The sequence below is a fragment of the Plutella xylostella genome, chromosome 25, assembly GCF_932276165.1.
Source record: "Plutella xylostella chromosome 25, ilPluXylo3.1, whole genome shotgun sequence".
In the NCBI taxonomy this organism is placed as follows: domain Eukaryota; kingdom Metazoa; phylum Arthropoda; class Insecta; order Lepidoptera; family Plutellidae; genus Plutella; species Plutella xylostella.
The window spans coordinates 6,325,793-6,341,517 of NC_064005.1; the positions used below are offsets into that span (position 1 = coordinate 6,325,793).

Genomic DNA, 15,725 nt, shown 5'->3' on the forward strand with positions numbered 1-15,725 from the left:
CAACAACTGTATCTTACATGAGTATAATTACTGTGACAAGTAATATTTTACTGTGACAAGATTGTTAAGAGCTACTTTTGTTTCAGTTCTCTGCTCGATGTGCTACATTAGGCCAGTGCTGTTCAGAATGCTGCTAGAACAAATGGATGTACCGATGGAAGAAAATGCAAACAGGTTAGTCTCTCCAAATCTCATGTGTTTTATTCGCAAATCTGTGGTTCAAGTGTAAAATACGTAAAAATACATTTCATTTACTCTTTCTCCCCGAAGTAATATAATTATGATGACGAAGTAATATGAATTGAACAAGTGCACATTTTGTCGAAGTAGGTACAAGAAATTAAACATCTCTAATCATTTAAATTACTTGTTACTTCCTACAGCATGGAAAGCCAGACCGACGACCGCAAGGTCTCCTCCCCGCAGCGCGCGCCGCCGCCGCCGCGCAGCAACATGGCGGTGCGGCTGGCGGGGCGACGGCTGGCCACCGCCGGCGCCGCGGCCCTGTCGCCCAGCGTCGCGCCCGACCTGCTGCTTAGCGGCCTGCCGCATGCCGTCGCGCATGCTGTCACAGGTGTGTAGACCAACTTGGCGGCTAGCGCATTTTACATTTATGAAAGAATGATAAAAGAGAATTCGGAGCACGTCCCGCTTGTCGTAGACGAATTGCCGAGTGATATAGCACGCATCCACCATTCCACCCATTCCAATGGGTTTCATTCTACCTGTACCTCACCGAGGTGACCTAAGTGTGTCTTCTGCGCAAGAGGCATAATTTAAACGCAATCTCTTATTAACTCGATAAAAGCTAAGGTGTTATGCTGGTGAGAAAGATCTATTCTTCCATATTAATTTATTTTTATAAATACTTATGTTTCATTTCAGACTTCAGTATTGCCAAACTTCAGGAGATAAAGGCTCAAGTAGGATCTCAGGAAGACATACAAATGACCGATTCGGAAAAACAATCGACTAGCGCAATTAAACCAGGTAATTACGATCGTCAATCATCTTCAAATGAATATTGGTAATTCTTTAACATTAATATGGATGTCTCCTCGCTCTAAAAGCCAAAATACCATACGCTAAATAGGTACTTGAAAAATTTATAACATAAACTCTCGCTTTGTACTAGATGCATTATTTATTTTCCGCTTTGGTTGATATGCTGAACCTCAGTACCATTCCATAAACCCTTTTTCTGCTTCCAGAAACGGCGGACATGAAGACAGTGTGCCAACTAGTAGAATGGCTGCGACAGCTGTGCATGGAGCGGCGGCTGAAGGACTGGCTCGGGGCCGCGGGCGCCGTGTTTTGGAGGCCGCTGCTGCACCTGCTGTGCTACCCAAGACCTGCTCCAAGGTACCATATAGAAGCCCTGAAAATTGCCATGGTTCGACGCAAGGAAGAAATATAATAGTTGAATCGTATTGACAACGTGATGTTGACGAAATTTGGTATCGTTTTGACTTGCTTTAAGCGCTGCAAAAAAGAGACGCACGTGTCTGTTATTTACACGACCGTGTGTTATACGGGTAATCCGTGATAATATTTACGTGCAGTCGTGCACACACATTTGACCTAGTATGTTTTGTTATCAAATTGGTGCGCTGTGTTTGGAGGCCTTATTTACTTGTAATGCAAAATCTACCTATATTTTAACCACCTCCTATCCCCCAGCACATGGCAAGAAGGCGCTCAATACGCGGAACTGGAAGAGAGTACCATCCGTCTGTTCGCCGAGCTCACCACTTGCCACGCCGACAACCAGAAGCTGTTTGCGTCCACACTGCATAATATTGTCGAGACCCTGCATTGTACCGGTATGTTGTGTTGTGGATTATTTCTGTGAAGGTTTGGTTAGTTAGGGCCCGTACAAAATCTCAATCAATGAACTTTCTTATTGAACAACTAGTAAGTAAGTGAGAGGGAGACGGCTATAAATACCTATACGATGCGACGTCACATCTCTGGGAAATTTTAGTTTAACCCGGCCTAAATTTTAAATTGGTTGCTACAGAATCGATACTGTAAATTAGAATAAATATGACTTCTCTAAATAATGAAGCAGTATGAAAATGGCGACTGTTACACGAGAAGAAGTAAGAAGGACTATTGACAGACCTACGATTACAGCGAGATCCATTTTCATATTGTTCCTTGATTCACGGACATTACAAACTCAAAACTTCCTTATATAAACCATTCCCTACCCACAGGTCCAGAAGGCATATCGGGCTTCACGCGCGCCCTAATCCTGCGCCTACTGCTCTCATCTGAGCGTGTTCGCGTAGGGCTCCGGTGGGGGGCGGCGGGCGCGGGGGGCGCGTCCCCCGGCCGGCACCCCGCCGAGCACTCGCTGACCGTCGTGGACCTGCCCACGCATACCACTGTGAGGACTCTGCTGAGGGAGCATAGGCCGCCTGGTAAGTTGTTTTTGACCCTTGAGTGTGCCATTTTGGCTTTCCTACTACTTATTATTGTTTTAGTATTATAGTATACAGCAAATAGGTGAGATGCCAGCACGCAACATGCGCGACGTCACGCTATAATAGCACTACACGGCTATAAAATACCATAGCTGGATTAATTTGTGTCTGTAAGCTATCGGTCCTATGAGGCTCGTGCTCATAAAGATCTATAGCAGCACGATTTATGATGAATACTGCCTATGTTTTCACACTCCCAACTATCACTCTCACGGTACACTCACATTCTAATGCTCTCCACAGTCCCCCAACTAGACGACACGGCCAAGTTCCCCAGCATGCCGTCATCATCAGCGGGCGCGTCGTACCTGGTGCGGCGCGCGTCCGACACGGCCATCTCCACGGCGGCCGAGGTGTGGGAGCTGTCCATCGCCGCCGCCTCCGCCTCCAAGGACAAGCGCATCAAGGATGTCAAGAACACCACGTGAGTGTGAACGATTACGTGTCATAGAATAAAGTATGACTTTATTGGTCACCACAAATAGCAAAATATACAAAAAAATACTTATAAACTAGGAGCAATGAACAATAGGCGGCCTTATCGCTAAAAGAGATCTCTTACAGGCCTTGAATATAAAGAAATAAAAAGTAAATACATTCATCATGAAGCCTTTCCCAATTCGAGTTTTTCCTCTTTATAATTACCTTTACTCTTCGGTCATGTTATAAATTGGTGTGCCTGTTATTTATGTATATTTTTTATTTCCAGCTTGAAGCAGCAACAAGTTTTGAAGCGGCAGAACAAAGCATCATCCGATGCGGCTGTGCAGTCTGCTACAGACGGTTGGTTTCTATTTACTTTAGTTTTGCATTATGCATTAAAAATATTTTTGCATTATGTAGGTATTTTTAACTGCTGTAATGATTATTAATTTATAAATATAAATACTCTCTATTGCACACCACAAAAAATGATTTATACCAATAGGAGTAGAATAGATTTATGTTTATGATCTTAGAATGCCTGTGACATTGATAGACATACATTTTTCCACTACAATTTATATAACTGTTTAATTTTCAAATCTTTTCTTTGACTACTTACCTCATACCACCTGCGAACCCACAACAACACGGCTACATTAAGAAACAGCAATCATTGCAGAGATCTTCGAGACGAACATCCGGGTGACGGTGGCCGGCATCGCGGGCTCCGTGCCCGCGCACGCCACGCTCGCGCAGCTCTCGGCCGCCGCGCCGCACGTGTTTGGGCCCCACTTGACTGTCAACTTCACCCCGCACCAACCAGGTATAGTGACTATAGGGCATGATGTAGATTAATACAGATCTCTAGCAAATTGGTGACCCGACGTGATGTTTGTGACGCATCGTACTGTCAACTTCATTCCGCACCAACCTGTTATAGTAACTATAGGGCATAATGTAGATCAATACAGACATAACAAGCTCTAGCAAATTGGTGACCCCAACGAGATGTTAAGGAGAGCGGCATTTTTCAAGCAATAGACCATCCAGGGTCCAAGAATTACCGTAATCCTCACCCATATACTCATAAACATCCGGGTGACGGTGTTGGGCATCGCGGGCTCGGTCCCCGCGCACGCCACGCTCGCGCAGCTCTCGGCCGCCGCGCCGTACGTGTTTGGACCACATTTGACAGTCAACTTCACTCCGCACCAACCAGGTAACTATGTGGAGTTATGTAGATAAAGGCGTAACATCAGCCAATGGTTTACGACTGGAAACCAGACTTATATCCACAACGAGTGTCATTATACCCTAGCCAACCTCTGGCATACTGGTAACCCCGACGTGATGTAAATGAGTGGCTTTTGTGCAGTAGTCGATGCTGCGAGGGCAAGTAGAGTCACAAAACCCTGTCCACGGCCTTTGTTATGCAAAATAATAAATACCGGCCGCCTGAATAAGGTCATCGGTCCGTACATATTACGCACCAAGGAATTTATAATTACCAACTCCATTACCATCCAGTCGTCCAACATCAACATCAACTCTATTCATTCCAGAAAACCCCTCAAACACATGGGAGGGCGCTTCAGAAACCACCCCGGCCAGTTCATTCGGCGCAGTTCTCCGAGAGTTCGGCGCTTGCGGCGGTCTCGCTCTAATGGCGGCGAGGCTGCCCCGCCCGCGCCCCGCGCCGCTCCCCGCCCCGCGCCCCGCCCGCCCTGATCATGATGACTGGGTGAAGCTCGATGATCCTTATGAGGTGAGGGATGCTGTGTATTGTGTAGGGGAGAATTGGATGGAGAGAGGGAACGCTTGGCTTGTTTATGGCAGGCAAGGTTAAGTATAGATGGAGGAAAGAAAATAGCCGTAGACCTATATTTCTACATTGTATATTTTTTACTATGTCAAAAGTCCCGGAACTATTCTACGACTCCATAGAACCTTAAGTTAAGTTTCCATCGCAAACCACTCAAAGTCAAAACCCGTGGCAGCATATGCAATTCCACACCAAAAACCCGTCTATCCGTCCTCAGGAGGTAGTCGAGCTCGGCGTCGGCAGCGGCTCCTCATCATCAGACGAAGCCTCCTGCGGCGGAGTCCCCCCACACGCACTCCTAGCCCTGGGCCTGTTACTCAAGCTGCCAGGCTACGCCGCGGCGCTACTGGATGAGGGCGCCCGGGCGGTGCATCTACTGAGGCTGCTGTTGGGCGTCACGCATGATGAGGATGGTCGTGAGTAGACTTTGTATCATTACTAGTTTTTGTTGCGAGGTTCTCTTCGCTTTAAAAATTGTTTTCCGTTGTACCTATTTTTTTTTCAAATGATAACGAAACATTTGGCTTTGTCATTTTCCTGCCGTTCTCGAGTTTCATTGAGACTGAAGGTTTCCACCTGCAGTAGGGTGAAACGAGGATTGAATTGAAATTTTTATGATAAACATCTGATCGAATTGAAAAAAAAACTTACTCAATTCTTATCTCGCCTTGTCCGTGGAAAGCCATTTTGACATGCTTCTTACTACTATTACGAGAATTTGAATACTTCACATTTTAATTACTATTACTTCTTTCCGTCCCCAGGCAGCATCGTAGTCGGCGGCACAAACGGCTCCGGCTCGTGGTCACTCGGCACCCTGCCCTTCGTGGTCGTCGCGCGGCAGCTAGAAGCCAGCCCGCTGGACTCGGCGCGCGGGGTGGCGCTGCGGCGCGCGCTGCTGAGCAGCGGCACCGTGCGGCTGCTGCTGGCGTGCCTGGCTGTCTTCACGCACCACCACGAGGCTGACGGCGATGTGAGTGTTATGTGGCTTGTGGTGACTAGTGCGGTTTACAGGCGGCTGCTAGCGCGCAACCACTAATGTGGGGAAACCACTTACATGGTTCACAAATCGCCTCATCAAGCTTCAGAGGCTTTAGTCACATAATATAAATTTAGCCGGCCAAAAATAGTTAGGCTTTAGTTACCCGTGTAAGCGCCGCATAACTCCGGAAAATGCATAATTTTACCACACTTGGCCATGCCAATAAGACGTGATAAGAGTTTTGCATCGCGCTCGTTCACATCTCACATCACGCAGCCTTAAGAGCGAGCGAGACGGAGAACTCTTTTCGCGTCTTAATAGCGCCCTATGCTACAGGGCCTGATTACTGGCTGCTCTCTCAATCTCTATTCTCCAATATGAACAACAAATACTAACCAATTGAGTCTCCTTACAGAACAGCCAAGGCTCCAACGGCTCGGGCAAGACGGAGGCTGAAAAGAGCCAACTCTACTGGGCCAAGGGCACCGGCTTCGGGACGGGCTCCACGCAGCAGTCGTGGAACGTGGAGCAGGCGCTGGTGCGGCAGCGCACCGAGGAGCACCACGCCACCGCGCTCATGCAGGTCTGTGCCGGGCGACTCACTCGCGAGTCACTCAGTGAGTCTACTCCCCGGCTCACGCAGCAGTCTGTTCAATACATCACTGGTTTATCATTGAATTAACCTTTCGTGTCTGAAGTCGAGATACTGCGCCTGACGACAATAGTTTTCAATTGTGTGTGATTTCCAGGGATTCAGATGGTTAATTATTAATCATCATCACTAGGATTTTTGTAGCTTATTTTATCATTAATTGATTGGTTTTCTACCATTCATCTATTATTCATTCACTTGTTTATCATTTTGTCAGTTCTTTATAATTTATTTGTTTGTTTAGCGGCTATCGACACGGACGGTCGCCTACAACTAAATCCATTGCAGCTTGATTTTTGAAACGGCGAAAATCCCTCGTGTGAACGCTCAATAAACCCCCAATTAAACCCAAGCTTCAACAACCCACCATTTCTCCCGCAGGTGCTAGCATCCTACATGAACCCCGGCGAGCAGTGGCCGCCGGACGAGGGGGGCGCGGGGGCGGGGGGCGCGGCGCTGGGCGAGCCCGCCGACCTGCCCGCCGAGTTCGTGGACCTGGTGGCCGCCAGCTCGCTGGTTCCCGCGCTCTGCTCCTACCTCAGGAATGACTCTGGTGAGTCGCACAGGCCTTAGGGAGCGATTGAAGGTCAATAGTAACGCGCGCAGACCATCTGTAATAAAGAAACAAATGGAAAATGGTGGTCGAAACGTCGTTTCTAACGCACACACAAAGACAATTCGTAAATATTATTATCCAAAGGTGAAAGAGAACGGCTTAGAATAGCATACGGCTGAATGAGATGGCATGAACCCGTTCGCTATCTGTTTCTTTATATGCGCGGTTTACACTACTGGTATACAAATGAGGACCCGCCGGCACCCACCGTACAACGCAGCCTCCTACACTCGTTACACTACATATTAGTGTAGGTATCCAGGTACCAGTTTTTTCCATTCGTCCGTTTTATCCTTTACCTGGTAGGTATGATAAGTAGTGTACCTGACGCCCATCCGGTAAAAATCTGTCCAGGACCCCAATTCTCGACCACTAGTCTTTGATGTCTATACCATTTTCCAGAACCAATGATATGGGTGACACTTTAAAATTTTCCATTTTACGCATGAATACTATTGCAAAATCTGTCATTTTATTGACAACGACCACAGATAATATATATTTCTTGAGTACACACTTTGGTAAAATGGAACGTATTAGAGACGGGACACATCAAAGTCGACGTTCTGAAATCGATAAAATATTAGAATTTTTTACATTGTATTATAGTAAGTAGGTATATAGTATTTCTTACTTACTTTCTCATCAACAGCTTTAAAACAAACTATGATGTTTTTAATCACAGTGCATATCTCTCTCATGCTGCCTCTCAGAATAATAACAATTTTAATATATTTTATTAATAATCTACCTTCATGTAGTTCATCGATATCCTTCGTATAATTTGAGTAAAGTTTAATTTATGGTTTTATTATCCTATTGTTGTTGCAAAATTTCGGTCTGTTTTTTGTCATTTTGTTTGTTATTTTTGTCAAAATGCCGAGAAAGGCTGTTTTAAACTCGGAATGTCGTGAGTTTGTAATTCATTTGAGTTTGGTTGATAGAACAAAAATAATTATAAGTATTACAGGACTGTGACTATTTGGCTCGGATAGATTGTTTGCAAGATGAACTGATCATCAATGTCGGTGTTTAATCTGACACATACAAATTGACCCGTACAAATATCGATAGGTACAAGTCGATAGAATTTTACTCTCGGACATCTCTAAAACTGCCAAACTCAAAACGTCATGAAAACGTCCCCCATATCATTGGTTCTGGAAAATGGTATAGTGTTAGAATTCATTGCAAAATGGTTACTATTTACAAGGCGTTACGTCGCGCCACTGACAGTAGACATTAAAGACTAGTGGTCGAGAATTGGGGTCCAGGTCGTCCCGCCGTATCCGCCTAGGTCTACCCGGGCGCCTTCGTCCGTCGCTACAAACAATAAAACCTACAATAATCCCTATCTACCCCGCAGTGCTGGACGTGTCCCGCCACATCCCTCTCTACGTGTGCGTGTTACGCTGCGCGCGCGCACTGTACTCGCTGCACTCGCGCAAGCTGCAGGCCTCCATCCGCGCCCTCCCGCGGCTGCTGAAGCAGATGAGCCGCACTACCAATTCGTATGCTACTAAGTTGCGGTACGTTTTGTTGTGGCCTTGTTTCTTGTTGATCCTAGTGTTCTGGAGCGATTTAATGCATGCCGAGGCCAACGACTAATCAGGATCTAGTGTACTGTGGACATGTGTTAATAAAGTCATTCGCACATCATTTTTTTATGTATATTTGTGTGTATTTATTTATTTGTTACAATACAAACTGTAACAAGTTTCAGAATCACTAGGTTAAGCGAAACACATTTTGTAACATTTTGTAATTAAAGAAATAAATAAATACCTACATGAAAAGTGATGTGCGAATGTCCCGCCACATCCCTCTCTACGTGTGCGTGCTACGCTGCGCGCGCGCACTGTACTCGCTGCACTCGCGCAAGCTGCAGGCCTCCATCCGCGCCCTCCCGCGGCTGCTGAAGCAGATGAGCCGCACCACGAATTCTTATGCTACCAAGTTGCGGTAAGTTTTGTTGTAGCTTTGTCTTTTGTTGATTCTAGGTTTGTACTGTAGTGCGACGGTATTTCTATGCTATGATTGGTCGTTGGCCTCGGCATTGTGTTGGGACCCAGTCATAAAACACAACCATCAAACATGTATATAATACATAAGGGATACAGACGGCACGTAAATTTGAGGCTCATGTATTCGATGACTCCGTTGAAATATCTATGGCATGCCTGAAAACTTAGTTTGAAGTTAAAATTTCAATAACTTACGGCTAACTTGCACTTAAAAGTTTCTTTTGATGAGGGGTCTTTCAGATTCTAATTCGTTGTGTTTGTTACAGAATGAGTAAAAAGAACATATACGGTAAAATGACGTACGCCCAAAGATTTTGTTCCTCGAGTAATTCGGAGTTATCGGAAGAAGATGAAGGACTAGCAACTCTTATAGCTGATATTCAAGTGAGTATAACATCAATTAATAAGCACCCTCCGCATACCCAATATACTCATAGTTAAAGTCCAGCCACTAACGGGTACCTTTTTAAGTTTGTCCACCCGGCGATCTTCACCCTTGATCCTTTCACTATTCCATCAATCATTTATGTATTCGCACATAGCAATACATAATATGTTAATATTATAAGATTATATGTTAATGCATTGAAAGACGGTAGACAATAAAAATATTTAATTATGAAGGTTTTTTACCCAATTAAATCCTCACAAGTGATACCTTCCGGTTTGATCTCAGGCGACAGCCGCTCTAATGTGCGGCGACGACAGCGACGACGACTCGGCGGCGAGCTGCGTGCCGCGGCCCGTGAGCGGGGCCTCGCGCGAGGCGCGCTACATCGAGGTCATGCGCCGGTTGCAGTTCGGTATGTAGTGCACGGCACGATGGTGGCCATGTTGGATTTATTAATGAAATATAAGAGAAGTTTCAAGGCTCTTCCTTGCCTCTATAGACGAATAGCGGCCGAGCGGCTTAGTGCTCGCAAATCCACTTACGTCTTACAACCACAGCCATTAAGGAACCCATAAAGTGTCTTCTAAACAATATTGGAGTTTTACCTACCATTAAAACTCTTATTATGTTTCCAGCGACATCTGAAATCCATGTTATGAGATAGCATCTCCCTTATCGTCACGCCAACTTGCAGTTTTCAAATTTTCGCGCCTAAATTCCACGCTTCTCATTGGTCAAGCACTCGGGCGGCGTCACTTCTAGCCGTCAAGTTGGTGAATTTTCCGCCATTATATTACCGAATAATAATAATAATGCAGCGCCAGGTAGCGCTTGCTGGATTTCAGATGTCGCTGGAAACATAATAAGAGTTTTAATGGTAGGTAAAACTCCAATATTATGTGTTCCGTAGCGACATCTGAAATCCATGTTATGAGAAATGTCTGTTATCACCTGGCGGCTAGAGATGACGCAATAATGTGAAGTAGGTAGGTACTTTAATCATCATCAGATATAAAGCTGTGATGAGAATCTAGGTACTAACTATGGAAATACCAATGAAATGGAAGAAACCATATTATATAATAATACTAATTTATTGGAAATAAATTGGCCATGAACCTATAGGACCTAATCACAACAAACTTAGAATAATTATGTACCTATTTAGGCATGTAATATCACATAATAATTCTGTTAACAGAAATCAATTTTCTAAAAATATTATTATTATCACACAAAATATTCTTATCTCAATCACAATGTAACAAGAACAAGAATAGAATACTAACAATAGAGTATTACACAGATTCAAAATATAATGACAAGGAACGTTTGCCCTCATTAGGTTTAACAACTGGTAGCAATTCTCTTTGATAAAACTTACGAAAAGTTATCACAGATTGCCAATTGGCTCTAGAAATAATGTCATTTACAGGTTACAGGTTCTATCCAGTTTAAGGAAGAAACAGCTGACCGTGTACTTCCTGGTGAAGCACTTATGCCGGAATCCTTAAGGCAATGTCTAATCCATCCATCAATAATATAGTAGCCAAAGCTGGTTTAACTTCTCCTCTACATGTTAAAAACAATTCAGTGAGCTGTTTCCCCTTTCTCTTAATACTAGACAATTCTAATAAACGTCTTAACCAGAAAATTACATCAATATTATGATCTGCCCCCGATAACAGCTTCCAACCTGACTGTTGAAATGAGTTGGTATCTGTTTTTGAACCAAATACAGGAATTAGGACTATACTATTACCATTGTCAATTAAATGTTCATTGTCACAACGCAGCAAAGTTAAATCATGTACCCTGCGCCTCGAGTATAATAGGAGTAAAACAGCTGTTCTCTTAGTTACTTCAAACCAGTTATCTACCTGTGGAGAAGAATGTTGTAGATATTCTATGAGCACCCGTGCATCCCAGATGGGTGCTTTCATGGGCACAGGCTTTGCTACTGAAATAGCTTTTAAATCGTGTTTTTCCACCGGATTTTGTGGTGTTTTTTCCTGAGAACTGAATTCACACATACTAGAAATTACAGATTTATGAACAAGAACCGATTTGAGGTATGCCCCAAAGGCTGAAGATCCTTTCTACTGCTGGGCTGAGAAAATGCCACTCTGGAGTTGGTCGACCACGTGACAAGCAGTTCGCGTTGTAACGGCCTGGAAGGTACTGTGGTATCAGCATAATGTCGAGCTCGTCAATGAGGTCCATTAGTGTCTTGGCTAGACAATGTAGGGTCATCGACCTGGTCCCTCCTTCTTTCTTGATGTAGGCCATAACTGTCCAGTTGTCGCTCTAGTCTGCAGTAATACTGTTGTATGTCTGAGTGTCTTGTATTTCATTCTTATGGCACCTATAACAGCGAACATTTCCTTTCAATTGCAATGCCATGACATCTGAAAACTCTCCAACTGGCCAATGACTTTGGAATCGTTTATTTGGGTTCCCGGTGCCAGGTCTGAGGCATCTGTGGCCAGGTAATATATCACTTGATGTGGTTCGTGGATCAAGGACAGGATGTGCAGATTCTGTAGCCACCACTTTAGTTCTGTTGAAACCTCTTCTGGAATCAATAACTCTGTCTAAGGGCATAGTTTGAGTTTTTGACAGTGTCTTTGCATAAAACGGCAATGTAGCCTTCCCCGGTGGGTGATGAAGGCTGCAAAGTTGAGTTTCCCTAAGAGGCGTTGTGCCTGCTTTAGGATCCAACTGCCACATGCCAACAGACGAGTAATTGACTGTTGAATACTGTCTGTCTTTGACGGTGGGAGGGACTTGCAGTTTGCGTGTATGTCCCAACCCACACCCAAGAAATCCAGGCTTTTTGATGGAGTCATTATGGACTTTTGAAAGTTGATGATCCATCCTAAGCTTTGTAGAAGATCTATGGTTGCTCTTGTGTGTTCTAAGAGGATCTCTCTCTTTGCACTGACTGACAAGGCATTAATCAGCGAGATACACAATTATGTGAAATCCTCGAGTCCTGAGGGTTTCCGCTATCCAATTGGTGATTGTTGCAACCATTTGGTTTATCTGAGCAGTCATTCTTTGCGACATCTGTGTATGGAAACAGTGGTGGTTTCGTAAAAACTGGGATTCGAGCTGATTTTATTAGTTTTAGTACTACAGGTGGCGCCATGAGTGATTCCCAAATGTGAAGGTAGTATTGAAGGCAGCCACCTAAAAACGGCTATAAGTCATTTATGTCATTTATCATAAGATTTTTTGAATTTATTGTAATGGGACTTGTTTTTGTTATCGAACTTTTTGTCTCCCCCTCCTGCTTGAAAACCACGAAAGGGCATTGGCTTATAAGACGGATGAGCAGAGTGTGCCGGGGGCACGGGATGTACCGACTGTAACGGCCTAGCACTGCGCGCGGGTTGTCTTGTCGGCGATGTAAACCCTGACCTTGACGTCGAAGGTTGTGGTTCAGTGTTATATTTCACGGCAGCACGCTTTAACTTGTCAATACCGCCTATTTTATTGATGTACTCTGCCAGCATTACTGGATTAAATAAATATTCAGATGACGGTGGAATATTGTCTACGCCCTGACTGATATATTTATCGCCAATAAGTTTCAAAAGTGCCCCCCTACGTGCCGCAATACATTCATTTCGCTTTCCGCAAATAATCTGTAATATATCCTGAGACACTAGTTTATACTTAGAATCCTTATCAAAAATTTCTTTCATTTTCGTATACAAGGTAGAAGCTGTTATCGGTTCATTGACCTTTGACGCCCAGTCAATAACATTTTGCAGTGAAGAATTAACTATTTCATTTTGAGTTAAAAATGCATTCGATAATGCTGCAATACTACGCTCCATACGAGGCCAGTTAATAAAGGAACTCGACTCGTCGGCCAGGCTAGCCAATTCTTCGTTAACTTTTAAGTCTACGAACGCGGGACACGCTAAATATTTCTTCTGGGTGTCAGCATATCGCACAGACTTCCAGTCACTTTTGTTAAAGTGTTGATGTTCCACAAGTTTAGCCACTCTATGAGATGGCGCCGCCGGAACTAACGGTTCTTTTATGGAAATTGATAAATTACACACCTCGTCATTTGATTGTGGTGGAAGTAAAAATTCTTGTGGCTTTAGTTGGTTTTCCTTATTTGCACTCACTAAGTCAGATAATTGACTTACCAGCTGCTGCGACAGAACTTCAAACCTTGTATCGAGCCCAGAAGAACTCGATGAGCGGACACGGGAGCGGGTTGCGCCCCGGCGGCGGCGGTGGCGCGGGCGCGAGCGCGAGCGCGCGCGACGGCGGGACGCGCGGCGCGCGCCGCGGCGATCCCTGCGGCTGCGGCGCGCGCACTCTGATGAGCTGCTGGCCCTGCTCCTGCTGCTGTCACTCCGAGAACCATGGCTTCGGGAACTCGACGTATCTCGACGTCTCTTACGAGAGCGAGAGGGCGGCGGCAGTAGCCGCGTGGGCGTGGCGGGCGCGGCGGGGGCGCCGGCAGGGCGCGGCGCCGGGCCGCCCGCCTCCGGCACTTGCGTGTTGTGTTCCTCGGGCGCGCCTGCTACGGGGGACCGCAGCATGTACACCACACACTCATTTTCTTCGGAAAGGCACACGCCATTTTGACTTGCGGAAAACACTTCCGCGGTCGAATTGCACTCATCTGACACTGTATCCATCTTAATTTTGGTATTTTCACACAACACGCGAGACGCGAACAAAATCTTGTTGGAAATTTGCTAATATTTCAGTTAAAACAAGATTTTGAAAAAACTGCAATGCGTACGACTTTAAGTTGGACGCAATAATGGCGGAAAATTCACCAACTTGACGGCTAGAAGTGACGCCGCCCGAGTGCTTGACCAATGAGAAGCGTGGAATTTAGGCGCGAAAATTTGAAAACTGCAAGTTGGCGTGACGATAAGGGAGATGCTATCTCATAACATGGATTTCAGATGTCGCTACGGAACACATAATAGTCAAGTTATCGTGCCTAATGTTCTTACATTCGTACCTCCAACCATCTTGATATCCCTCACAAAGGCCTTTGTGAAGATTTTTTAATCCGGCTAGATCTCTAGGCATTTATCCACCCACAACAATATCCTCAACCTCATTATCCACAGAAGGTCGCCAGGATAGTGAATATTTTGGAGCTGCCTTTATCCTTAATTCCCCCTCTTTGTCACCAAACTAAAACACTTCCTCAAAAACCTCCCCATTCAACTCACACGCTCAATCCTCCCGCAGAAACCTTCGAGATGATAGAAGAGTGTCCGTCCAACGGCTACCGCTTCACCGTGCCCTACCACTTCGAGGGCACGGTCCGGGCCGCCGGCGAGCGCGCGCACCCGCAGCGCATGAAGCGCCTGGCGCAGGAGGCGGCGACCCTGGCCACTAGTCTGCCGCTGTCGTATTCTTCATCAGTGTTTGTGAGGACTGATACGGATCGGCTCGACGTTATGAAGGTATGTTGTCCTAGTGCATGGGTGATATGAGTTATACGGGAACAGTTCTAGTAAATGACATTTATGCTGGCGCAAATTCATGAAAGGTGATTCAGCAAAACAAATGAAAGTCACCATAGACTTATCGATGAGAGAGTAGTTTGTAAACTATCGATTTTCATACAAAAAGTATATTCATATGTTAAAAACAGGAACTAGTTAGGTTAAACTACCACTAAATTAAATTAAATTGTACACCAAATGCTCACAAAATATTGTATCCCCCAGGTGCTAATCACCGGCCCGTCGGACACCCCGTACGCCAACGGCTGCTTCGTGCTGGACGTGTACTTCCCAGCCGAATACCCGGCAGCCCCCATGCTCATCAACCTCGAGACCACCGGCCGACACTCCGTGCGGTTCAACCCTAATCTATACAATGACGGCAAGGTATGTAGCATGTGATTGACGTTACTTGAGCAAAAGTAGGGTTTGCACGATAAATGTCACCGCACATATACCCGTAACGTAAAGGGATCGCCTCTTTTTTTTTCTGTCAACCAGTAGAACGCGAGCTTGCGAACGCCTGGTATATTTGCGGTGACCATAAGAGTGCACACGTTATGACTGGTGGGTTAGTGATCCGCGCACTTTCTGACAAATAAAATAGTACGAATTCGAAGCAATTACAACACTTTGCTTGAGTGCAACGTATAAACCGTATGTCCTTAGACATTTATTTACTACAATAATCTAATCTAAACTGAATGTTGTACCAGGTGTGTCTGTCGGTGCTGAACACGTGGCACGGCCGGCCCGAGGAGAAGTGGAACGCCAGCACCAGCAGCTTCTTGCAGGTTGGTCACGGGTTTACTATAATTATTTAAT

At 45.2% G+C, this 15,725-nt stretch overlaps 1 protein-coding gene across 2 annotated transcripts in view; it reads left to right on the plus strand.

Moving 5' to 3' along the window:
* Positions 1 to 15,725, plus strand: part of LOC105390685 (baculoviral IAP repeat-containing protein 6) — a 54,726-nt gene that overhangs the window by 35,258 nt on the left and 3,743 nt on the right. The window contains exons 42-61 of one of the 2 annotated variants that reach the window (XM_048630330.1): positions 87 to 174; positions 384 to 574; positions 886 to 990; positions 1,212 to 1,362; positions 1,681 to 1,823; positions 2,220 to 2,426; positions 2,733 to 2,913; positions 3,199 to 3,272; positions 3,583 to 3,738; positions 4,478 to 4,680; positions 4,955 to 5,153; positions 5,502 to 5,710; positions 6,135 to 6,302; positions 6,753 to 6,924; positions 8,354 to 8,516; positions 9,278 to 9,395; positions 9,688 to 9,814; positions 14,641 to 14,858; positions 15,126 to 15,287; positions 15,617 to 15,694. In XM_048630330.1, the coding sequence (XP_048486287.1) occupies positions 87 to 174; positions 384 to 574; positions 886 to 990; positions 1,212 to 1,362; positions 1,681 to 1,823; positions 2,220 to 2,426; positions 2,733 to 2,913; positions 3,199 to 3,272; positions 3,583 to 3,738; positions 4,478 to 4,680; positions 4,955 to 5,153; positions 5,502 to 5,710; positions 6,135 to 6,302; positions 6,753 to 6,924; positions 8,354 to 8,516; positions 9,278 to 9,395; positions 9,688 to 9,814; positions 14,641 to 14,858; positions 15,126 to 15,287; positions 15,617 to 15,694 (3,113 nt within the window). The remainder of the gene's footprint in view (positions 1 to 86; positions 175 to 383; positions 575 to 885; positions 991 to 1,211; positions 1,363 to 1,680; positions 1,824 to 2,219; positions 2,427 to 2,732; positions 2,914 to 3,198; positions 3,273 to 3,582; positions 3,739 to 4,477; positions 4,681 to 4,954; positions 5,154 to 5,501; positions 5,711 to 6,134; positions 6,303 to 6,752; positions 6,925 to 8,353; positions 8,517 to 9,277; positions 9,396 to 9,687; positions 9,815 to 14,640; positions 14,859 to 15,125; positions 15,288 to 15,616; positions 15,695 to 15,725) is intronic. The other variant, XM_048630331.1, reaches the window with a different exon arrangement.